We start from the raw sequence: 24,500 nt of genomic DNA, 5'->3' as shown, positions 1-24,500 counted from the left end.
GAGAAAGGAAGGTAGAGGCTACACCTGATGGCTAATAAACTTAAAACAAATATCTGAATCTGAACCTTGCATAGGGCAATGAAGATGTGTCCTCTTCATAAACATAAATACCAGTGATGTAGGCATTTCTAACTCTCTGCAAACTCAAGTCAGTCTAGCCCATATGTACATTTACATTTTTACATTTAAGTCATTTAGCAGACGCTCTTATCCAGAGCGACTTACATGTACACCCCCTACTTTATTTGACAACCATCCAAACTGCCTCTATAGTCCCGGTATCTCCTTGAGTGTCCTCTTACCATACTGGCCCAGCGCTGCAGGGCTGGTGTCCCAGGAGGAGGGGGTAGGTTGTCCTGTTTGGGAGTGCTGGGCAGCCAGCTGAGCCAAGGCCTGGGCAGTCTTAAACTGCTCCAAGAACTGAGAGCCGCTGGTCGTCCCTGTGCTGCCTCCTTTAGGGTCCCCTACTTCACCGAAGCCCTTGCTTAGCATGCTCACCTGCATGGGAACAAAAGAGGAGGAACTGACATTCTGCAAGTTTTAGGAACGAGTGTGGAACAGAATAGAACAGCTGTGCTGGTTTATTGCTAGAAAACTTAAAGTGGAACTGACTGGATTTTAGCAACATTAAGTCTTATTCAAATCTGTTCATACAGTGCATTCGGAAAGTAGTCAGACACTTTGACTTTTTCCACTTAAATTGTTTTTCCCCCCCTCAATCTACACACAATACCCCATGACATAGAAAAAAAGTTTAGAAATTGTAGCAAATGTATTTTTTTTTATAAATCTACTGAAATAGCACATTTAAATACGTATTCAGACCCTTTACTCAGTACATTGTTGAAGCACCTTTAGCAGCGATTACAGCCTCGAGTCTTCTTGGGTATGACACTACAAGCTTTGCACACCTATATTTGTGAAGTTTCTCCCATTTTTCTCTGCAGATCCACTCAAGCTCTGTCAGGCTGGATGGGGAGCGTCGCTGCACAGCTAAGTCCAGGCTCTGGCTGGGCCACTCAAGGACATTCAGAGACTCCTGCATTGACTTGGCTGTGTGCTTAGGGTTGTTGTCCTGTTGGAAAGTGAAGCTTCACCCCAGTATGAGGTTCTGAGCGCTCTGAAGCAGGTTTTTATTAAGGATCTCTCTGTACTTTGCGCCATTCATCTTTCTCGATCCGTGACCAAGGCCCTTCACCCACAATTGCTCAGTTTGGCCATGCGGCCAGCTCTAGGAAGAGTCTTGGTGGTTCCATACTTCTTCCATTTAAGAATGATGGAGGCCACTGTGTTATTGGGGACCTTCAATGCTGCAGAAATGTGTTGGTACCCTTCCCCAGATCTGTGCCTTGACGCAATCCTGTCTCGAATCTCTACGGACATCTCCTTCGACCACATGGCTTGGAGTTTTCTCTGACATGCACGCCAATCAAGTAGAAACATCAAGGATGATCAATGAAAACAGGATGCCCCTGACTTCAATTTTGAATGTCATGGCAAAGGGTCTGAATACTTATGTAAATAAGGTATGTTTTTTTATTTGTAATACATTTGCAAATTTATTGTGTGTAGATTGATGATCCATTTTAAAATTATCCAGTTTAAAATAAGGCTGTAACGTAACAAAATGTGGACAGTAAAGGGGTCTGAATACTTTCCGAATGCACTGTATACCCCCAGGAAGAATGACACTTTTTTTTGACAAGCGAGCACTTGGTCATTTTCACGTTTTCAAAAATTCTTAGAATGTTTGGGAATTACGTATCGTAAACCATTTGTGAACATTATAAATTAATATAGAGTGGGAAAGCGGCCGTGCGATTGGACAATTAATAGACACTGCAGTAAATAAAACATTTGTCTCGTCCATGACCGAAGTCTACGCAGACCAGTGCACCATAGCCAAATCAGAGCTACAGTAGGCCTTTATAAAACCAGCCATTTGCCACACGGGCCTGCCATCATTCACTTTGAATGGGACTGTGTCTTTACAGGCAGTTGCAACAGCACAACTTTAGATTAGAACGCATTTGGCAAAAGCCACCAAATACACCTTAACGGATTTCTGCAAATACAGTACCAGTCAAAAGTTTGGACACCTATTAATTCAAAGGTATTTCTTTATTTTCATTATTTTCTACATTGTAGAAGACATCAAAACTATGAAACTATAACACATATGTAATCATATAGTAACCAAAAAAGTGTTAAACAAATTAAAATCCATTTTATATTTGAGATTCTTCAAAGTAGCCACCTATTGCCTTGATAACAACTTTTCACACACTTGGAATTCTCTCAACCAGCTTCATGAGGTAGTCACTTGGAACGCATTTCAATTAACAGGTGTAACTTGTTAATAGTTTGTGTTGTGACAAGGTAGGGGTGGTATAGTGAAGATAGCCCTATTTGGTAAAAGCCCAAGTCCATATTATGGCAAGCACAGCTCAAATAAGCAAAGAGAAACGACATTCCATCATTACTTTAAGACATGGTCAGTCGACCTTTGAACGTTTCTTCAAGTGCAGTTGCAAAAACCATCAAGCGCTATGATGAAACTGGCTCTCATGAGAACCACCACAGGAAAGGAAGGCCCAGAATTACCTTTGCTCCAGAGGATAAGTTCAATAGAGTTACCAGCCTCAGAAATCAGCAATTAACTGCACCTCAGATTGCAGCCCAAATAAATGATTCACAGAGTTCAAGTAACAGACACATCTCAACATCAACTGTTCAGAGGAGACTGCATGAATCAGGCCATCATGGTCGAATTGCTGGAAAGAAACCACAAAAGGACACAAATAAGAAGCGACTTGCTTGGGCCAAGAAACACGAGCAATGGACATTAGACCGGTGGAAATCTGTCCTTTGGTCTGCTGAGCCCAAATTTGAGATTTTTGTTTCTTTATGAGACGCAGAGTAGGTGAACGGATGATCTCCGCATGTGTGGTTCCCACCGTGAAGCATGGAGGAGGTGTGATGGCACTTTGCTGGTGATACTGTCAGTGATTTATTTAGAATTCAAGGCACACTTAACCAGCATGGCTACCACAGCATTCTACAGTGATACGCCATCCCATTTGGTTTGCGCTTAGTGGGAATATAATTCGTTTTTCAACAGGACAATGACCCAACACACCTCCGGGCTGTGTAAGGCCAATTTGACCAAGGAGAGTGATGGGGTGCTGCTTCAGATGACCTGGCCTCCACACTCACCCGACCTCAACCCAATTGAGATGATTGGGATGAGTTGGACCGCAGAGTGAAAGAAAAGTAGCCAACAAGTGCTTTGCATATGTGGGAACTCCTTCAAGACTGTTGGAAAAGCATTCCAGGTGAAGCTGATTTACTTTGAAGAGTCAAAAATATAAAATATATTTGGATTTGTTTAACACTTTTTTGGTTACTACATGATTCCATATGTGTTAATTCATAGATTTGATGTCTATAATCAAAATAAAGAAAGACCCTTGAATGAGTAGTTGTCCAAACATTTGACTGGTACTGTATGTAAATACCATGGGAGTCCTCTTACATTTGGGAACTTTACAGTCCTATTGATCAAACAACCATAAAAAGGCAGGCCAGCAAGATCAACAACTAATGCTAGCCAGAGGAAGATGAGCTAAAATCTAACGAAAGAACATTAGATAAACCCTCAAACTTTTTCTGCTAGTGGGCCGTCACAACTGCACTAATAAACAAATGGGGAATAAATAGTAAGTAGCCTGTTCTTCCTTCTGCAGCTTGCCTGCTAATGCATTCTTATCCCAACCAAGCACCCAAGCTAACTGGCTAAAGTTGGCCAGCTTGTTACTTCCAGACACAAATGAGAGAACACCTCACTCTGACCATTTTACTTGCCATAGCAGAGCTGGTTAGGCTGTTTACATGTTATCTGGAGCGTTCGTGACTAACCATAACTTTTTTATTTTGCCTTTTTTTTATTTTACTGACACCAGTCATATTCTGCGGGTGTTGCACGTTTGTAAATTCATCAGTTATTCTGCACTCTGGCACACAGATGAGAGTGCTCTGAAATCGGAGTTGATAGCATGTCTTGCATTCGCAAACTGACTCTGGCTAACTGGATAACAGTCGTTCAGGTTCAGCATAGTGATTCACATTTCTGGCTAGCTAACCTAGCTCACCAAATGACAAATGTATCTCTAGCTGTGTAGCCAGCGAAAAATGTTATGAGGGGAGAAAGTCAGTCACTCACCAACTGCTCCAATGACATCCATCCTCCTAGAAGCTAGCTATCGTTAGGCTCTGTGTTTGTAGCTTGCTCCATAAATAGATATGCTAGCCTACTAGCCACATTATGACTGACTTGTGATCATTGCCCTTGCTAGTTTGATTGAATTGACATTAGGGCTGGGCGATATGGCCAAAATAGCATATCAGGTATAAAAAAAAATAAAAGACAATATTATGTTTTATTAATATTAAGTCATTTCAATGGGTCTTTCTCTATTCCAATTGTTTTATACTGTTCAATTCAACCAACAATTATCAATCTCTGCATTTCCTGCACTCACACTGTCACATAGGGCTGCACGATATGGGCAAACAATCTCAGCCTTATTTTTAACCAAATGTTGCAATTGCGATTTGAGCAAAACACTTGGGTAAACTGTAGGAATCATGGAAATGGATTTACTCTAAATCTATAGTTAGAATTTAAAAGTGGGCACTTTGAATACAGTCTGACATGACAACGAATGAAAATGCCAGTGAATAGTTATTGTGACAGGGTAGCAACCAAACTGTTGACAAGTGTTTCCTAGGGGACCCTGTAATATTTGGCTACATTGAATGTTAGCTATTCATGTAGCTAACATTCATCCTATGCATATTCCTCTTTGATTTAGAAGATACTGTTGCACAAACATGCTGATTTAGGTCTACACCATCACTGGTATTATCAGGCTGTATAGCTAGTTACATTTGCTCTGACTCAGTACATTTATTAGCTAGCTAGATAGCCAGCCGGCTAGCGATTAGCGGAAACACAAACTAATAGTGTAATTATAGAACGCTAGTGGATTTATATTAAGAAGCAAAGTGAAAACAGCATCGTTGTCATCATTGTTGCATGTACTGTATTGACCACTGAACGCAAGTGTCTCGTGGTCGAGGAACAACAAACAGTGCATCCTGAATGAAGGCAGCAAACAATGTACCAGGCCAGCTGTGATTTACAACCGGATAGCAATATTCTCTGGACTACAAAGAATTGTATTGGTGAATTATATTATTCATGCACTGAACTGCAGCCATCTATTCTGCCAACAATGCCTTACTGTACATCATGGAATGTTGAGTCAAATATAACCTACTTTTAAAACCTAAAGTTGGTTTGGTAGAATAAACTGTGAATTTGATATTTTTGGGCAAAGTAGTTTAAAACGTGGTCAGTTCCACTTCAAGTACAGTCAGTAAAACTGTAGAATTGAGAAGAAGCTGTTGTGTGTGTCCTGTGGGCTCACCACGCTGTGCTGGTTGTAAGGGGTGCTGCTGGAGGGGGGATGTGACAGCGGCACACCCTGCTTGGAGTTGCTGAAGACCAGTGACTGGGGGAGAGAGGGGGGCTGGCTGGCCTTCATGGGGCCCAGGGCCTCTGAGGAGGATGGGGGAGTCTTCCCCAACAGCACAGCCAGGTCAATCCTGCAGGGGACAGAGGTCACAGATCGTAAGTTATTAGCCTTGTCCAAGCCAGAACGGCCCATAGGGCAGTAGCTCATCTCTTGCTTCTGTAGCGTGAGTCAGCTTGATGTACAAGTACACCCCCTGGACAGAATGCTAACCTATTACAGGGTCTGTGCAACAGATGTTGTTCTGATTCATGTTAGCTAACCAATTGTATGTATGAAAGTACGTTTTGGGGTTGATGAAACCTGATACAGAGCTGGAAATCATAGCCATAACACAAGTGCTTGAATTACAAAATTGGAATTTCTCAGTAACTCTGGCCATGACTAGACTGCAGTTTGATGATGTTGAAGATGAATGGTTTAAATGGACATGAGTCAAGATACACACCCTAATAAAAAAATGCATGGCTTTCAGTGAGTGGTTGAGGAGTTTAGCCAAATACATCTTAGCCAAATACATTTAAACTCAGTTTAACAATTCCTGACATTTAATCCTAGTAAAAATTCCCTGTCTTAGGTCAGTTAGGATCACCACTATTTGAAGAATGTGAAATGTCAGAATAATAGTAGAAAATAAAAAATGTAATAAATATTCCCCCATCACATTCCCAGTGGGTCAGAAGTTTACACACACTCAATTAGTATTTGGTAGCATTGCCTTTACATTGTTTAACTTGGGTCAAACGTTTCGAGTAGCCCTCCACAAGCTTCCCACAATACGTTGGGTGAATTTTGGCCTACCGTATTCCTCCTGACAGAGCTGGTGTAACTGAGTCAGGTGTGTAGGCCAACTTGCTCTCACACACTTTATCAGTTCTGCCCAAAAATGTTCTATAGGATTGAGGTCAGGGCTTTGTGATGGCCACTCCAATACCTTGACTTTGTTGTCCTTAAGCCATTTTGCCACAACTTTGGAAGTATGCTTGGGGCCATTGTCCATTTGGAAGAGCCATTTGCGACCAAACTTTAAATTCCTGACTGATGTCTTGAGATGTTACTTCAATATATTCACAGAATTTTCCTCCCTCATGATGCTATCTATTTTGTGAAGGGCACCAGTCCCTCCTGCAGCAAAGCACCCCCACATCATGATGCTGCCACCCTCGTGCTTCACGGTTGGGATGGTGTTCTTCGGCTTGCAAGCATCCCCCTTTTCCTCCAAACATAACGATGGTCATTATGGCCAAACAGTTCTATTTTTGTTTCATCAGACCAGAGGACATTTCTTCATTTCTCTTTCTTTGTCCCCATGTGCAGTTGCAAACCGTAGTCTGGCTTTTTTATGGCGGTTTTGGAGCAGTGGCTTCTTCCTTGCTGAGCGGCCTTTCAGCTTATGTCGATATAGGACTCGTTTTACTGTGGATATAGATACTTTTGTACCGGTTTCCTCCAGCATCTTCACAAGGTCCTTTGCTGTTGTTCTGGGATTGATTTGCACTTTTCGCACCAAAGTACATTCTTCTCTAGGAGACAGAACGCGTCTCCTTCCTGAGTGGTATGACGGCTGCGTGGTCCCATGATGTTTATACTTACGTACTATTGTTTGTACAGATGAACGTGGTACCTTCAGACGTTTGGACATTTCTCCCAAGGATGAACAAGACTTGTGGAGGTCTACAATTCTTTTTCTGAGGTCTTGGCTGATTTCTTTTGATTTTCCCATGATGTCAAGCAAAGAGGCACTGAGTTTTAAAGTAGGCCTTGAAATACATCCACGGGTACACCTGAAATTATGTCAAACAACTCAAATTATGTCAAATAGCCTATCAGAAGCTTCTAAAGCCATGACATCATTTTCTGGAATTTTCTAAGCTGTTTAAAGGCACAGTCAACTTAGTGTATGTAAACTTTTGACCCACTGGAATTGTGATACAGTGAATTATAAATGAACTAATCTGTCTGTAAACAATTGCTGGAAAATGATTGTGTCATGCACAAAGTAGATGTCCTAACCGACTTGCCAAAACAATAGTTTGTTAACAAGAAATTTGTGGAGTGGTTGAAAAACGAGTTTTAATGACACCAACATAAGTGTATGTAAACTTCCGACTTCAACTGTATATGTGTGATAGCATGACTGTAGATTAGATTAGGCTGTCAGTGTGTCTGCATGCCGCATCCGGCCTGCCCACCGCTGTCCTGCAGTGATGGTGACATTCTCCCGGGGGAGTGGCATGGAGGCCACACTGGAGGCTGTGAAGATCTTGGTCTCTGACAGCTAGAGAGAAGGACAGAGAAATGAAGAAGATCAGCATTAAAGGGATCAAGCCATAACTAAATGCATTAACCTAAAACTACAAACAGAAGAATAAAGCAGATGGCTGGAGTATTCCAATAGGAGTGTTCCCTATATAACACCAGAGAGCCTCTGTTAGATCTGTAGCTATTTGGGCATAAGCAACGCCAAGTTCAGTGTTCAGGCTTTTTTGAACATCTGGGTACATATGCAGAACGTCCATAAAATGTGATTTTGGTGATATATATATATTTTTAAACTGGTCAAAAGAGGATCTGCCAAAATATGGACAGTACATCAAGGCATACAACAAATAGGCATACCACCAAATCAATAAATAGGCATAGTAAAAAGGTACTTACGTCCTCATTCCAGTCCTCAGTACCCCACTCTTCTGTTGCGCTCCTCCAGGCACCTATAGGAATGTAAAGAAAGAAAGAAACTGTACTAAGTATTAGGTTTCAAACCAACCAGGCATCAAACAGAAAAGGAGATGTGATGTTTAGGGCCTCAGAAGGTGGTGGTTCAATCTTACTAGGTACAGAGTCAAATTTGGGTTGGTAATTTGTTCCCTCTCCTCCCGCTGCGTACTCAATCCCTACAAGAAAAGAGAAGTGAGAGGTGAGACCTGTGGCAAGATTAGAGGGGTATACTACATACCGTGTTTGAGGAGTTAGCGAGAACTTTGGTCATCTCTCAGTTCAACTAGGGATAACCGGTAACACGAAAGTAGCTCACCTTTTAGCCAGGCAAATTTCTATAGCAACAAATCCTTCAGAACTAACCGGGCTAACTCCATTTATCCTGAATGACGCGTCTGAGCCGTGAGTTGAGGAGCAATGAAATCAGATTCCCTCCCTCTTGCAAAGACTGCCTCATCATGCCCTTCATTTGACTGATTAAATATTTTATAAAAACATTGTGTAATTAAAATTTAAAAAATTAAGGTGTAACTGTACACATGTTTATACCGGTTGGTCCAGTTGAACTGAGACCTCGGGTCGCGCTGAACCCAAATTAATACATACAAATGTTTTTACAAAATAAAAACACTAGACCTATAGGCTATGCCTACGCTGCGTTGTAGGCCTATGCCTCGAGTAAATCTGAGCTGAAAATTACGTCAGGCTATTCCGTTAAATCTAGAGCCTATGCAAACATTTATCAAAATTCTAATCTTAATTGGTGCATTTCAAACAGTCCATTAGTTTGGAGCAACGGGGAACTAAACTCAGCAAAAAAAGAAACGGCCCTTTCTCAGGACCCTGTCTTTCAAAGATAATTCGTAAAAATCCAAATAACTTCACAGATCTTCATTGTAAAGGGTTTTAACACTGTTTCCCATGCTTGTTCAATAAAGCATAAACGATTAATGAAAATGCAACTGTGGAACGGTCGTTAAGACACTAACAGCTTACACGCAGTATGCAATTGAGGTCACAGTTATGAAAACTTAGGATACTAAAGGCCTTAGGCAAGCAGCAAGGAGGCATGAGGACTGCAGATGTGGCCAGGGCAATAAATTGCAATGTCCGTACTGTGAGACGCCTAAGATAGCGCTACAGGGAGACAGGATGATCATCCTCGCAGTGGCAGCTGATCGTCCTCGCAGTGGCAGACCACGTGTAACAACACCTGCACAGGATCGGTACATCCGAACATCACACCTGCGGGACAGGTACAGGATGGCAACAAGCGGGATCGACTTGGAGGTGGAGGGTCCATCATGGTCTGGGGCGGTGTGTCACAGCATCATCAGACTGAGCTTGTTGTCATTGCAGGCAATCTCAACACTGTGCGTTACAGGGAAGACATCCTCCTCCCTCATGTGGTACCCTTCCTGCAGGCTCATCCTGACATGACCCTCCAACATGACAATGCCACCAGCCATACTGCTCATTCTGTGCGTGATTTCCAGCAAGACAGGAATGTCAGTGTTCTGCCATGGCCAGCAAAGAGCCCAGATCTCAATCCCATTGAGCACATCTGGGACCTGTTGGATCAGAGGGTGAGGGCCAGGGCCATTCCCCCCAGAAATGTCCGGGAACTTGCAGGTGCCTTTGTGGAAGAGTGGGGTAACATCTCACAGCAAGAACTGGCAAATCTGGTGCAGTCCATGAGGAAGAGATGCACTGCAGTACTTAATGCAGCTGGTGGCCACACCAGATACTAACTGTTACTTCTGACCCCCCCTTTGTTCAGGGACACATTATTCCATTTCTGTTAGTCACATGTCTGTGGAACTTGTTCAGTTCATGTCTCAGTTGATGAATCTTATGTTCATACAAATATTTACACATGTTAAGTTTGCTGAAAATAAACGCAGTTGACAGTGAGGACGTTTCTTTTTTTGCTGAGTTTAGTTCTGTACAATGGCGAATGGTAGGGTCGATAAAACAGAATTGGAGGATCCTCCATCATCGTTTAAATCTCCAGTTTGGGAACATTTTGGCTTTCCAGTAGATTACAACGGCAACGGACAGAAAGTTGTGGCTAAAACGTTAACAGTATGTCGCCACACTCAATGAGAATAGCCTATGCTGCTGCCAAAACCTCAAGTATGTTGACACATTTACACCGATGTTACCCCAGTGACTGAGAATAAGGGGTTTCATTGCCTCGTGAAAGTGCTCGAACCACGTTACGAACTTCACTCTTACACCCAATTCAGCAAAACAGGTACCAACGCTATATAAGCAAACCAATGCTTTCAATGAAATGGCCAATGCACCCGGTGTTTTGCTTTTTGCGCTTACTTAACAGTGACAGCACATCACATTAGAGAGAAATATACAGTGCGCTCCAGACAAACACCCTTCATGAGAGTCACAAGTGCGCATCTGGCACTGAAGGAGGCAGTGTCATGGTGCATTCGTAACCAACAGGGAAGTGGGAATTTACCCCATTTGGCTGGGGAAAAATACACATTTTACAGCCCTAAAACTGCTAATTACTAGTGGGAAACTATCATTCTGAGCACCCACTTCCCACATGGTGACCTCTGACGTCACCTACTAAGGAAACGGTCTCTATAACAGCATTTGTCAGTTATATGCAACAAAACATAGCTTTTTATAAATCTATTAATATGGTTTTTGAACTTTGAATTTGTTTACAGGCATGATTGCCAGGGCATAAAATGCACACCCGCCACCTGCGGGTAGATTTAGGTATTGGCAGGTAAGAATGTACTGCATATTTCACCAGCCACGTTGGCAGGTGGTCAACTTGCAGGGCTCTACAGTGAGAACATTATATTAGCGAAAAAAAGTCCAAAGTCAAGTATAAGCACACATGCAAGCTAGAAAAATGCTGCAGAAGTATTTCTGCTTTTGTTTCATAGCTGCTAATTGCGCAAAAAAATATAAATCCTATATCGCCCCTCGCGCAGAAACATTGCCGGGCAGGAGAGCTCTGTGCAATGAGTGAAGTGGTAATACATTTTTGGGGAAGCTGCGCACAGATATACAAGTTGGTCTAATTTACTCAAAAGTCTACAAAGTGAGACTGTCCTCGTTTTTCTTCGCCATTTACATTGTTTTGTTCATAAACTCAGTTGTTTTCAACATTCGTTTTAGTCTGCTGCTTCAACTGGCTGGTAAAAAATCTGAGTGGCTGATATATAAAACGTATATGTTAGGCCCTGCTGTACTTTTAGTTTATGGTTGACACCATATGGTTTCTCAACGAGTTCAAGTCACATGAATGCATCCAACTGGTATTTACTCCCACATGGTTACACATGCAGCATCAGAGTGGAAACTTGAGGCCAAACATAATAATCCAGTCACAACAGACAATGCAAGGAACATTGTGAATGGCATTTAATTCTCCCGCTGTATCGAAACGTGACCCCAATACGTACCGAACCGTTACACCCCTATCAAAATACCTATCACATTACACATTTAGTAATGAAAAAAATGCATTTGAAATTTCGCGCACAGTAAAACTTTTCTATGACTTAATGAAATTACTTTAAAATCGATAGTAGCAGAAAAAGGTGCTTGTGCATTAATAAGCACACCAAAGACGGCATTAACAACACAATAAAGACGGCACTTCTAAAAGCCTATTTCACACCATAGCTTGATGAGTTTGCAAGATAGCTTTTATTTCATTTTGATTTTGGCACAAATTAAAATGTGGCATTGAGTCACCCATGGATTGATGTTTCAGCATTGTCTCAATTAAGACTTTGGCGTTCAACTAGCCACGTGCAACACGCACACGGGGTTACAAGTAGTTAGAAGCAGGCGGACAAGCAATATCCACCGTTGTAGTACGGATGAAGCCTGAGCTGGAATGTGAAGCTAACTGACACTGTCTAGCTTTAGAAAAAACGGAATAGATCTTGCATGCATCCTAGTACACCTCAGATCATTCCCAAGACAAGCAGATTAAGCTCCATCAGACCACAGAAGGTGTCTATTGAGTGTTTTTGATCAAGCAGTAGCTTGGTTTCTTAAAGGCTCCTTCCTCTGGCTCTAGGTAAGCTAGATGGACTTTCCACCATTTTGCTAACACTCTCTTGCTAAAACACCATCTTGTAGATCTACAGTAAGTGTCTAGGCCTAGGTTGGGGTGAATTTGGACTGGGGCTGAGCAGTAGCTGGGTTCCTTACTGGCTCCTTCCTCTGGCTCCAGGTTGCCTGTGTTGTTCCAGGTGCTTCCCCTGCCGTAGCTCTCCTCTGTCTGGGTCGGCTCAGCGTAGTCTGCCGGGTTGAACGTTCTGCAAGAGAGAAGAAGCCGTGGTATTGAGCACAACCACTTCCTATGGGTCTACCAATAGGAACATTTGACTGTGGGGAGATATACTTTAAAGGAGGAAGTAAGCAAGCAGCGCGATAGGAGAGGAAGTCTTTGAGGAGATCTGATGTGTCGCAGTTAGACAACGTTCATCTGAGAAATGTCAGGTGAACAGATTCAAAGACTGGAGGACAACCAAGGAATGGGAGAAAAATCCAGTCAGTGCTTCGTTTTTCCTCAACTCTTAAAAACATAACATCTTCCACAAGTCTTTCGACGCATCATATCACGTCATGGCTTCAGAGACAATTATAGAGCAAAAGAAAAAAGCACATCCTTAACTTTGTTCTCTTGCTTCTTTCAGGCTCAGGTACAGAGATGGTACGGCGCTACAAGTTGTACAGTGCACTACAACCTAGCGCAGTTTAGTAGACTGAATTCAGAAGTTTCCAGGATCTGACTGGAATGCAGACTACTCATGTTTGACGAGCTCCCGATAAGAACCAACAATAACAGGGGTGCTGTATATTGTCAGGGAGGGACTGTTGAGTGAACCATTGGTCACTCCTGTTCCACACCGTGTATTTAAATACAGTATCCCCAACATTGCTTATTCTACTATTTGCCCTACTGTACATTGCATTTTAGTTACACTGTTTATACACTGCATATTTATTTACAGCACATAGGAAAGTATTCAGACCTCTTGACTTTTTCCACATTTTGTTACATTACAGCATTATTCTAAAATGGATGAAATTGTTTTCCCCCCTCAATCTACACACAATATCCCATAATAAAAAATAAAAAAATAAAAATCGGTACTTTGTTGGAACTTTTCAGCAATTACAGCCTCGAGTCTTCTTGGATATGACGCTAAAAGCTTGGCACACCTGTATTTGGGGAGTTTCTCCCATTCTTCAGCTCTTCACAAGCTCTGTCGTTTGGGATGGGGAGAGCCGCTGCACAGCTATTGTCAGGTCTCTCCAGAGATGTTCGATCGGGTTCAAGTCCAGGCCATTCAAGGATATTCAGAGACTTGTCCCGAAGCCACTCCTGTGTTGTCTTGGCTGTGTGCTTAGGGTCGTTGTCCTGTTGGAAAGTTAAGCTTTGCCCCAGTCTGAGGTCCTGTGTGCTCTGGAGTAAGTTTTCATTTAGGATCTCTCTGTACTTTACTCAGTTCATCGTTCCCTCGATCCTGACTAGTCTCCCAGTCCCTGCCACTGAAAAACATCCCCATAGTGTGATGCTGCCACCACCATGCTTCACCGTAGGGATGGTAGCAGTTTCCTCCAGATGTGACCCTTGGCATTCAGGCCAGTGTTCAATCTTGGTTTCATCAGACCAGAGAATTTAGTTTCTCATGGTCTGAGAGCCTTTAGGTGCCTTTTGGCAAACTCCAAGCGGGCTGTCATGGCCACTCTACCATAAAGGCCTGATTGGTGGAGTGCTGCAGAGATGGTTGTCCTTCTGGAAGGCTCTCCCGTCTCCACAGAGGAACTATGGAGCTCTGTCAGAGTGACCATCGGGTTCTTGGTCACCTCCCTGAACAAGGCCCTTCTACCCCGATTGCTCAGTTTGGCCGGGTGGCCAGCTCTAGGAAGAGTCGATGGTTCCAAACGGCTTCCATTTAAGAATGGAGGCCACTGTTCTTGGGGACCTTCAATGCTACAGACATTTTTTGGTATCTGTGCCTCGACACTAGCATGTCTCGGGGCTCTACGGACAATTCCTTCGACATCATGGCTTGGTGTTTGTTCTGTGTGTGCCTTTCCAAATGATGTCCAATCAATTGAATTTACCACAGGTTGACTCCACCTGTGTAGAGTTGTAGAAACATCAAGGATTATCAATGGAAACAGGATAAACCGGAGCTCAATTTCGAGTCTCATAGCAAAGGGTCTGAATACTTAAGTAAATAAGGTATCTGTTTTTATTTTTAATACATTTGCAAACATTTCTAAAAACCTGTTTTCACTGTCATTATGAGGTGTTGTGTGTAGATTGTTTTCCTCCTCAATGTATTTCATTCATTTTAGAATAATGCTGTAATGTAACAAAATGTGGAAAAAGTCAAGTATATTGCAATCCCGGAATGCACTGTATACACGAATGCACTGTATATACTGGATTCTTGACAAAGCTCACTAATACATCTACTGCTGTACATATTCTTAGTTCAGCTTGTGTAAAGTCCCCCCAGTGTGCTTATGTATAGATTGCATTTTGATAGTGCTACAGTGCTATTTGGGTTAACTGGATTCGTCTTGCCATTCTTGATTTCTTGCTTTCTATTTAACATCCTTACATTTTAGTTCTTTGACATTCGACTGCATTGTTAGGAGCTAGTAACATAAGCATTTCACTACAGCGCTATAACACCTGCCTAACTGTGTACACAACCAATACACTTAGATTTCTTATGGGGCTTGTGTGAACAGGTTTACCCTCGATGTTCAAAAGACAGCTGTCATTGAATTCCATATCGTGTTACCAGGGAGCATGTCATTTTGGTTTAGTCTGCCCTGATACCCTGTTTCCTGTGTGTCTGTCTCCATCCTTCTCTCTCGTGGCATTTGGCAGAATATCCCCCCCCCAACAGATAGCAAGATTGACACACCAGTGGCGGTGCACTCACCTCTCTTCTCCTGAAAAATCATATCTGGGCCCCTTATCAATCTGGCTTTAGAGGAAAAACAACAGCAACGATTACAAGCAGCACAACGGGGACAGTGGGGGATGCAGTGTGTGGTTTTAGAGTATTCATTATTTTACAGAGGAATGTAAGGAAATCACATGCATGGATAAGTCACTACACTCACACTTCTGCAACACACATTATCTGTGAGCACTGCATTGTTGGGGCAGTGTCACTTTCTATAGGTGTAGCTGGTAGACTAAAAAAGGGGAAACATGGCTGCCAAACAAACACTCAAACTGAAAACGGTGTTCCATAAGTAACAATAATTGCATTATGATCAGGATAGGAAGCACAGTTAGAACCATCAGAACACACTCATGCAAACTGCAAACACAGGCTCCCAAAGGCCACACAAGAGCAGCTGCGGAAGCGACACACCCTATGAGAGAGAGACATGTTGGGGACAACGCAACAAACTGCCTGGCTGTCCATCTATGCAAGCCTATGGCGCTGGCTCACTCACGTGCCAGGTTAGTTGCTATCCGGACCAAGCCAAACTTGCGCACACATACACAAGCCAGCTGACTGGAGCCGTTCTGCCACAGCAAAGGCATTGCCCCCTCTCCGCTAACATCTCCCTATTAAACCATAGAACATGAAGACATTTTTTACGTTGAAACAAGTTAAGAACTGACGCAGCTTTAGCAAATTATAATAATTTTTTTTGTATTTTATGATCAGCTAATTTTTCTTTCATGTCCCACAAACCAGGTGCCTCGGAAATAAATCAGTGTTAATTATTTCAAAGGGATGAAATTAACATGCAGGTTTGTCTGAGGTAGGGCTGGGCGATATATAAGTCATTTGAATGTATGTTTCAGCGCAACGTTTCAAATGCCTGTTTCGCAAGAATCAAGGTTTAAAAAAAACGAACAGTTTTAATGAGCGTGTCTTTTTGGGCTCATCTCCTTCGCTCCTTCTGTGCAGTGTGCACTGTGCACCTTCCCACTTGCACACAGACTCCAAGTCCCTCCCCCTGCCACCCACAACAACAAAGAAACTAAAGATCACTTCTTCCTCTCTGACAAGCGGTTTCAACTCGCTATTTGCATTTGAGGTTCGGTCCAACAAAATCTGTCATATGGAAACCGAAACACATTGAGACATTTTACTGTAATAGAGGAGAACTTAACCTTTGTAACAATACCCTTTTTATGTCTCAACTCCCACATTTTAGAACATAGCAGACCGTACTTAGATGGGAGTAACAATGAACATGAAATATATGCTCAGTTTGTCAAGCGCAGAATTGCAGTACCATGTACGCTAGCAGCATTTTAGCCACAGACTTATGTGCTAGCTGTCTAGGAGTTGGTCCTCCCCTTTGCTCCTATAAACAGCCTCCACTCTTCTGGGAAGGCTGTCCACCAGATGTTGGAGCTTTACTCAGCACTCAGTTGTCCCGTTCCGTGAGCTACCACTTTGCGGCTGAGCCGTTGTTGCTCCTCAATGTTTCCACTTCACAATAACAGCACTTAGTTGACCGGGGCAGCTCTAGCAGGGCAGAAATTTGGCAAACTGACCTGTTTGAAATGTGGCATCCTGTGACGGTGCCACGTCGAAAGTCACTGAGCTCTTCAGTAAGGCCATTCTACTGCCAAAGTGTGTCTATGGAGATTGCATGGCTGTGTGATTGATTTTATACACCTGTCAGCAACGGGTGTTGCTGAAATGGTCAAATCCTCTAATTTGAAGGGGTTTGCACACACACATATACTCTATCTATACGCACACACCACAATGACACAAAATTGCCCATAAATTTGAAAAAAATGTAGATATGATTTTTAGGCCATATCGCCCAGCCCTACTTTGAGGAAGCGTTTAAACCTGCTGCACCCCCTGGGAAAGAGCCCAACCTATCATCGCCCACTCATCTAAATCCCACAAAGCCATCTAAACCCCACAAAGCCATCTAAACCCCACAAAGCCTGGTCTTTGACAACCCTAGAAATAGTAGACTGTCCTAACACCTAGGACGAATTATATAGCCAACTAAGTGTTAATTATAATTCAATACAAAGTGACATACAAGATACACTAATAAGTCTTATGTTGAGTGAATTTGATACTACTCATTAAATGCAAAGCAATTGAAAGTATATAGGCCTAAAGCCACTTCCTATGCGATGACATCTAGGGCACTCAATGACCAGGGTTGGGTGAGACGATGCATACTGACAGACAAAACACACAACTCACGCATACAAACCTGTGCCCCATTTAACCCAAAGGGAAGGACAAGGAACTAGAACACACCATATGCCACAGACACAGAGCAGAACCCTAAGTGCAACAATCTCAATGCCCACCCATTGAGTTACAGATATGGTGTGGGTCTATCTATATTTTACTTTAATGCAAATCCGTTATTCAGAGACAAAAGAGCTCAGTGGAGTTACATAAGGGTTTATGTACAGCCCCGCATTTCAACTTGCATTTCAACTTGATTTGGCCGATGTATTAAGCCTTAACAATAGGCTGAGGTCCTGCTCTCTGGTGACCATGGCAACAGGTAAGCAGGAACATAAATCCCTCTCTGTGAGCAGCACAGGTGTTCACTTACCCCATGCCCTGTGCTGAAAACCTGCCCCCTCGCCTGCCTCGCTCACGCTCTTCCCCTAGAGAGAGGGACAGTCAAGTTACACTATTGAAAAAACCATAACACTACAGAAAATACAATGCATTGTCCTTGTGGAACATTTGCCTGCTTGAATGCACATTCAAATGTTATTGCGCGCCCTACAACAGATGGAGCCCTGCAATCTGCAACGATTTAGTCGCATTTTGTGACCCTTTGACTTGGCTGTAAGAGTAAAATGTTTATTTGGTAGAATCGGTGCAAGCTGCACATTTTACCTAGTCACCACATTCCAAAGTCTTGTTTTTTGGGCGGCTAAAACCATGATTTGGCTAAACATATTGAGCTAATAGGGCACGGTTTTACAATCGAGATAAGATATGGCATTGAGCTACGGAGCATGCAAAATGCGCACAGGCCATCGCGAGTGCATATAAGCCTCATTGCCTAAATATAACAGGCCTCAAATTTACTGTTAGATTAATACATGGCTACTAGCAGTAGGTATTATATTTAGAGTTTGCAATCTAGCTAATGTGTTTTGAGTTGACTTTCTCAGGTGGTGAATTAGCCCCAAATGAATTAGCCTGTCATATTAGTGCACATAAAGATGCATGCTAATTCATCTATAAATAAAAATATATATATTATTATTTTTTATTCTGAACATTTTGGAGCCCTATTTTGACATTAAAATGTAAGAACCTAATTGTCAACCCAAAATGTAATGACAATCATGAGATTAGGATGAACATAAAAATATCTTGACTCATGCGTTCCTGCTTGGACATGTTAGAAAAAAACACGTATTTCTTGAATACCATCTCAGTAGTCTATTTACACTTAATAAAGATCTGGGAGTGACTTTATGAGATGGTAACCAATTATTTATATTGCGTGACAACACAAAAAATGTTTGGTGCTACAAAATCATGGGCTGGTGCCACCAAATGAAAAAGTTACCAGGGTAAAAGGTTAGTCTGGAGCCCTGGAATGCTATGATATCTTTGTTTTGACACTCTAGAGGGGGCATTAACCTTAATTTATGTTGAGACCTTAGCTGTGTTCGAATACATATTAACATAATGAGTATACACTACATACTATTAGTTAATTTTAGTATACTGTAAACAAACGGTATCCTTTCAGTTGAGAGTACTAGCGCTTTGCCTGTCTATCGGAAGTTGATGCTGTTGCTATGCAACCTCTTGCTAGCTTGTTAGCATAACAAATTAATAGCTAGACTTCGGGTGTGTTCGTAAATTCAAATCTGGAATGCCAGAGTGCGCTCTGAGCATTCGTAAATTCAGGGCGTTGTCAGAGTGTCTGTTCTTAAAATCAGAGCGCACACTTGACACTCTGGCCGTGGAATAGGGTTGATCTGAGCATTCTGAACTCACAACAGCAATCAAGCACCCAAGCTAACTGGCTAACACCTCAAGCTGACCATTTTACTCGTCCTAGCAGAGCTGGTTAGCTTGTTTTCATGTTATCCAGAGCGTTGGTGACAAACTGTGCTGCTGGCAACAATTTAATAACGTTTTTTTTGCCGATGTTTAATGACACCAGCCACATTCAACAGGTGTTGAGCGTTTGTAAATTCATCAGTTATTCTGCGCTCTGCCTCCTCTAGAGGAGAGTGCTCTGAAATCTGGGTAGATAGCCAGAGCGAATTTACGACCTGTACGACTACACTATTTAGCTAAGCTATTAATGACGTGAATAATCAAGTAAATAAACATTGGGTAGTTAGATAGCATAAAGTAAATATACTGGCAAGTTTGTTGTACTAGCAGCCTACTAACGTTACAGTAGGTAACTAACATACCTGGTACATACTGTTGTAATGATATGCTGTGCGGATCGGAAGGATAGCGTAGCGAACAAATTGTCAGCCAACATAACGCGTAATGTAACTTATTTGAAAAGACATTACTTTATTACATTGCTCAACATTTTCTTAACATTTGTCATAATTAGTTAAAGCAACAAATTTGTATCCGCTCTTGTCGGCTGCATATTTTCCAACAATTTCTTCAAATCTGAAAATGTTGTGAAGCAATGCCCATTTTCTGAAGAATTACATTATAGGCCCAAAAAGCACAGATAGTGTTCACTGTGTGTATACTTCATATTTTGGCAAATTTAGTACGATATCCGGGAACATTTGGCATACTAACTATATCCATACTATGGCCAATAAGCATACTATATACTCAATTTACATCACAAATAGTACGGTTAGTGTGAGTATTTGAACACAGCTCGTTTCAGGAGTCCAACCAACAAGCTCTTCACACCGAAACCCATGGGCCATATTACGGTGCATTCGGAAAGTATTCAGACCCATTCCACTTTTCCACATTTTGTTACGTTACAGCCTTAATCTAAAATGGATTAAATAAATAAAAATCCTCAATCTACACACAATATCACGTAATGAAAGCAAAAACAGGTTAAGAAATATTTGCAAATGTATTAGAAATAAGATTGAAATATCTTATTTACGTAAGTATTCAGAGCCTTTGCTATGAGACTCGAAATTGAGCTCAGGTACATCCTGTTTCCATTGATCATCCTTGAGATGTTTCTACAACTTGATTGGAGTCCACCTTTGGCTAATTCAATTGATTGGACATGATTTGCAAAGGCACACACCTGTCTATATAAGGTCCCACAGTTGACAGTGCACGTGAGAGCAAAAACCAAGCCACGAGGTTGAAGAAATTGCCAGTAGAGCTCCGAGACAGGATTTTGTCGAGGCACAGATCTAGGGAAGGGTACCAAAACATGTCTGCAGCATTGAAGGTCCCCAAGAACACACTGGCCTCCATTCTTAAATGGAAGAATTTTGAAACCACCGACTCCTCCTAGAGCTGGCCGCTTGGGCCAAACTGAGCTATCTGGGGAGAAGAGCTTTGGTCAGGTAGGTGACCAAGAACCCGATGGTCACTCCGACAGAGCTCCAGAGATCTTCTGTGGAGACGGGAGAGCCAGAACCCTCAAGAAGGACAATCATCTCTGCAGCACTCCACCAATCAGGCCTTTATGGTAGAGTGGCCAGACAGAAGCCACTCTTCAGTAAAAGGCACATTACAGCCCACGTGGACTCTCAGACCATGAGAAACAAGACTCTCTGGTCTGATGAAACCAAGGTTAAACTCTTTCGCCTGAATGACAAGCGTCACGTCTGGAGGATACCTTGCACAATCCCTACGGCGAAGCATGGTGGTGGCAGCATCATGCTGTGGGGATGTTTTTCCAGCAGCAGGGACTGAGAGACAAGCCAACCTGACAGAGCTTGAGAGGATCTGCAGAGAAGAATAGGGGAAACTCCCCAAATACAAGTGTGCAAAGCTTGTAGTGTCATACCCAATAATACCCAAGTCTGTAATTGCTACCAAAGGTGCTTCAACAAAGTACTGAGTAAAGGGTTCAAATACTTCTGTAAATGTAATATTTCATTTTTTTATACATTTGCAAACATTTCTAAAAACCTGTTTTTGCCTTGTCATTATGGGATAGTGTGTGTAGATTGATGAGGGGAAAAAACGATTTAATCAATTTTAGAATAAGGCTGTAACATAACAAATTGTGGAAAAAGTCAAGGGGTCTGAATACTTTCCGAATGCAATCTATGTAGTGGAGAAACTTACCTCTTCCTCTGCCTCTCCCCCTGTGGCCTCGCTCTGTGCCCCTGCCTGCTATCCCAGCAGCCTTTCCTCCATCCAGACCATTCTCCTGTCCACGGACTGAGAGGAGAGGGAACACGCATGAGGTAGTGAGGGAAAACAGATGCGTGTGAAGTCAGAAATTAGGTTTGAAGTTAGAATGTCTATTAAGTCACAACAATGAGGGAATGTTTTTTCTTCAGAAATCTAAGGTGAGAATGTTTGTGGCACACACTGCCCCTCCATGACAACGACAGGAGCTACAAAGGGTCTACACTTGGGTGCCAGTGTCACTTCCCATGACAATGCAAAGGTATGTGATCTCTACTCACACTCTCGTCCCCTACTGGCCCCCCGGCCCCTGCGTGGGGCCCCACCTCTACGACGTGCCACGTCCCTCTCTGCTCCCCTCTCCCTGTTATCCTTTCCTTCCTCTCCGGTCTCGGCATGGCCAGGCTCCTTCTGACCAGACACTCCTTTCTTCTTTCCCACCATCTCCCAAGAGTCCTAAGGAGACCGGTGAGGTGACCAACAGGGTTCAGTTTGATTATGTTAGGCAAAACCGAACTTCCACTTAAGACACATTTTTACATAGTCTCCCACTGACATGAATGCAAGACTAAATGAAAATTGACTTAAGTGGAAGTTAGGATTCGCCCTGTAGTGAGCTAGATGGGTAACCTTGTTAACTCCCTCCCTTTGGTCCAACTACTAAGCCCTGACAAAGGCCAAACTCACAGTATCTGGGCTACCCTCCAGCAACACATTGATGGCTCTGTTGACATCTCCGTTGCAGTCGTGCAGCGCGATCATGGACTCATCCTGGTCCTTGCCTGTGATGTCAATCAGCTGGACGGGGGAAACGGATGAGAATCTTCAGTGAGTATATTGCCATGTAACCCTATACACTCGTACCGATATATGGGTTGAAAATGGCAGATTTGGGCACTGATAAGCACCTAAATTGGAACGCAGCGACTGTACAGTATCATGCTATAAATGACGTCAGAGCTCAGGCTCTGCGCTTCACAGTGCTATATGGGTTTTGATTGACAGCCGTTCTGAACTTGAACACCGCACGTGATAAGAAGTTGCCCACATCCCTCCTCCTAATTGGGCAACTTCTGCAAAAAAAAATGTACGGGAAATGAGGGAAATGCTGTAAATTAAGAGGACTCAATGTATTTTGAAAGATGAGACTATTTTAACAAATACCACTTTGATGTCATACAAACAAGCCAAACACCTGTCCAAATGTGCACTTCACATTTCCATATCATTAAACTCATGTCATATACAGTGTCAACATTTATCATTACAATGGCTGATGTAGTTACAAGATGACATGGCATCATACCCTGGGTTGATCTGAACAGAATGAGCCTGTTTGTCTATTGTGAAGGAAACACGCACCTGAAAGCACTCATGACTCCTATGCACACCAAAGTTACAAATAAGTATCTCTGAATTGCTTTGTGAAAGCCTAACCCTAAGATTGTATTTTATAACTGAGCTAGTCATGTTGGCAATAGAACAAGCTTTGAAATTACGTCCACCTGACCCAGTTTGCGCGTTTAAAATGGTCAGTTTTTGGATTGCGTAAAAAGTAATAGGTGCGATGGCGGGGATGTAGGGTTGTAATTCTGAACAAAACTAAAAGTGTGCCTGCTCTAGTTACTAAACCACACAGCTAGGTCAGCTCAAAAAAAAGCACCTTAAAGTTGAACACTCTTCTTTGAGTCATAAAAGTACATTGAAATTACTTAGGAACTGTGCACACTTTGGAGAGGTGTGTTGCAGCTTGGGAGACACCAGTTAGTCCTCTATCAAACCCTTGTCATTTTTTGGTCTTATGTTGCACCTACCCCATATTTTCCAGGAATATTGTTATGTTACTGAATAAATTGAGTATTTTCAGATTTCGTAAATCAACAAATGCTGCAAAAAGTACAGTAAATGTAAAATCCACATAAAACAGTATAATGTTTGGATTCAGTCTTGTGGTAGGTGAACCTGTTGTGTCCTCAACTTGTCTAATAAATTGTCCCATAATCTCAGAACTGTTCCCTTTCATTTGCTACCATGCTTATGCCTTTCATATTTATTCTGTAAGAAAGATTTCAATATAGCCCTATCCACATCGGCCAATTGCCAACTGTTAAGGAACGCCTCTGATTAATTTATACTTCAAGAAGTGAAGTAAAGCTAAGCTCTAGTTAGCAGACCAGAGCAAAAGATGCTAAAGGTGGTTTGATGCTGCAAGTGAGGACACTACAGAGTTTCAGTTAGTTGGCAATTGGCAGCTTTTGGCCAATAAAATATATGCAAAGTCGATAAATTAAACAGTTGCCGGCCAAAATGGCCGCGAGAAAAAAAATCCCAATGCTTTTTTCATTGATAAAAATACCAGTTGAAGGAAATACAGTTGACCATCATGCTTATAGGTCTATAGGTCAATTTGCATAATTTAGTGTGATTAAAAATTGTCCTGTGTATTTTCGTTAGTCATAATGCATCTTATTTATTCAACAACTATCACGCGCGAAAAGCATATTTTGAGAAGGATTTCTTTTGCAGCTCTTCAGCTGGTTGCTGCTAGAGTAAAATGTGTGCTTTTATAAGCCCATTCATTGCGCAACAATTCTAAATACAATTGCGTGTTAAAAACAGTTTTGGTGCATGATTAAAGCGTTACTATTTTTTATTTCTCAACTGGTAAATGAAGAGCGCCTCCCATTCACAATTCAAGTGCAAGCAACAGGCTATCAGCACATCACCCACCACTTTACAATGTGAGCTGGAGACATACTTAATTGTTTGAAACCTGCATTTTTATTTAATATTATGAGGCATGTCTTACCTGGCATCAAAGTAGCCAGTAGGAAAAATCCAACCATGGAAATGT

The 24,500-nt window shown here is 42.2% G+C and overlaps 1 protein-coding gene across 11 annotated transcripts in view; it reads right to left on the bottom strand.

Annotated features, from left to right (window-relative positions):
• Window positions 1-24,500, bottom strand: part of LOC139554432 (ubiquitin-associated protein 2-like) — a 74,928-nt gene that overhangs the window by 29,504 nt on the left and 20,924 nt on the right. For 7 of the 11 annotated variants that reach the window (XM_071367205.1, XM_071367207.1, XM_071367211.1 and 4 more), the window contains exons 4-14: window positions 22,334-22,444; window positions 21,928-22,102; window positions 21,581-21,676; window positions 17,910-17,964; window positions 15,281-15,325; window positions 12,519-12,625; window positions 8,429-8,491; window positions 8,256-8,308; window positions 7,790-7,875; window positions 5,493-5,670; window positions 303-498 (exon numbers count right to left, since the gene is read on the bottom strand). In XM_071367205.1, the coding sequence (XP_071223306.1) occupies window positions 303-498; window positions 5,493-5,670; window positions 7,790-7,875; window positions 8,256-8,308; window positions 8,429-8,491; window positions 12,519-12,625; window positions 15,281-15,325; window positions 17,910-17,964; window positions 21,581-21,676; window positions 21,928-22,102; window positions 22,334-22,444 (1,165 nt within the window). Of the gene's footprint in view, window positions 1-302; window positions 499-5,492; window positions 5,671-7,789; window positions 7,876-8,255; window positions 8,309-8,428; window positions 8,492-12,518; window positions 12,626-15,280; window positions 15,326-15,464; window positions 15,778-17,909; window positions 17,965-21,580; window positions 21,677-21,927; window positions 22,103-22,333; window positions 22,445-24,500 lie in introns of those variants that run through there. The other 4 variants (XM_071367213.1, XM_071367214.1, XM_071367208.1 and 1 more) reach the window with 2 other exon arrangements.

This window comes from Salvelinus alpinus, chromosome 26 (assembly GCF_045679555.1).
Source record: "Salvelinus alpinus chromosome 26, SLU_Salpinus.1, whole genome shotgun sequence".
Lineage (NCBI taxonomy): Eukaryota > Metazoa > Chordata > Actinopteri > Salmoniformes > Salmonidae > Salvelinus > Salvelinus alpinus.
This window is presented reverse-complemented; position numbering and strand designations above follow the sequence as displayed.